A 1,693-nucleotide genomic window follows, 5' to 3' on the forward strand; every position below is an offset into this window, starting at 1 on the left:
TAAGAAATCCAGAGACGTTTGAACAATACTTTGAATGGTTTCTCCAGGGAAATGGTGAGTGTGACTCAATTACGGAATCTGGACGGAATGGTGGAGTTCCTTACCTTCACCTCCAGGTCTTATCATCTCATGGTTTAAACAACCACATGGTCATCCAAACCTGTGTTTCTTGTTGTAGTTGATAGATGCCAATGAGTGGGCTCCAGGCAGGGTGATCTTACGTATAACGCAAGGAAATGTTCACCCGGATTGCACAATCTTCATGACTATTGTTGACATGTGTCAGCCCAAGGTTGCAAATTGAGGGCCCCCCTGGGTTTTACTGGGAAACGTTCTCAACCACGATGTCCTTTCCTAGTGTCGGGTCTTTCCTGATGATGTATCTGAAGTGAGGAGATTAAGGTGTCCCCAGCCTTGCTAGTAAAGGAGATCTGTTCAATCTTCGGGAACTCCATGGTATATTCAACAATCTTCACCAAACACCAAAATGTGAATCCGTCACCTCTTCTTCAGTCCTCTTGTTTCGTTGTCCAGCACTTGCATGCACATGTGTTGGCACACAGCCCAAGCCAGAGGGGGAGGAGTTGGGGCTGTCAAGGAACGACCACAAAATACATTGAGTTCAAGCTTACTGCTCCATATGACTCGATTCCTTTCCAAATCACAAATACCATTTCTCAGTGACGAGGATGTGAAACTTTTCTGAAACAGATCGTCTTACACGGTTCCAAGAGATTTGCCATTGATGCGATGATTGTAGGATTCCATGAGTCGGAGTCCACTCAATAGCAGTGAGTTTGGTTTTTGTTTTTCATTATTTCTCCATAAATTGTGGATAAGGAAAACACTTTCCATGACTTCACTCGGTGACCCTTCAAACACTTATGACATGCAAACAGTGGGAAACAAACGTAGACAGAAGAGAACACACACCAGTGACTCTGCCACTTTCCTCCCACTTGTCTTGCAGTGATCTATGGATCATGGTTTGACCATGTTCGTGGCTGGCTGTCAATGAGAGGAAAAGAGAATTTCCTGATGATGTCCTATGAGGAGCTGCATCAGGTAAACTAAGAATTCACTCGCTTTCTCCCCATTTCTTAGTAGCATGATTTTCCTCCATTCTTTCATTTGTTTCTCCTCTGTTTAAAACAATTCTTATGGCAACAATATAAAGAGCAAAATCTTCAGCAATGCAGTAATTTCTCCCTGCCCAACTCATTGTTATTGACGACATTCTTCACAGTGTACAACCTCTGCGGCTATCCTTGTCCGAATCATTCCATCACCTTTAAAGTAAAGTCAATGGCCCTAAGCTAAGCTACATTTGTTCCCTTTTTTCCTTCTGTTTTATCCACTAATAATCTTACATTTTGATAGATGTGCTTATTTCACGTAAGTGAATCATACAGAATTAGTCTTTTGCAACTGACTTATTTCTCTCAGCATAAAGTTGGTAAGCTTCACCCATATTGTAGTATGCATCATGTCTTCATTGCTCTGTACATATAAAAAAAATCAAACTCAGTGCCGTCAAGATGCTCTCCACCTATGTTGTTGTTAAGTGCCGTCGAGTCGTTTCCGACTCATAGCAACCCCATGCACAGCAGAACGAAACACTGCCCGATCCCGCACCAGCCCCACAATCCCTGCTATACTTGAGCCCATCATCACAGCCACTGTGTCAATCCTT

The 1,693-nt window shown here is 42.9% G+C and overlaps 1 protein-coding gene across 1 annotated transcript in view; it reads left to right on the forward strand.

Annotated features, from left to right (window-relative positions):
- The window catches only part of LOC103213144 (sulfotransferase 2A1-like), a 25,048-nt gene that overhangs the window by 17,274 nt on the left and 6,081 nt on the right, over positions 1–1,693 (forward strand). The window contains exons 3-4 of the mRNA XM_007959021.1: positions 5–54; positions 971–1,065. Of these exons, the coding sequence (XP_007957212.1) occupies positions 5–54; positions 971–1,065 (145 nt within the window). The remainder of the gene's footprint in view (positions 1–4; positions 55–970; positions 1,066–1,693) is intronic.

Source organism: Orycteropus afer, unplaced genomic scaffold, assembly GCF_000298275.1.
Source record: "Orycteropus afer afer isolate SDZICR_OR568_19922 unplaced genomic scaffold, OryAfe1.0 scaffold01333, whole genome shotgun sequence".
NCBI lineage: Eukaryota > Metazoa > Chordata > Mammalia > Tubulidentata > Orycteropodidae > Orycteropus > Orycteropus afer.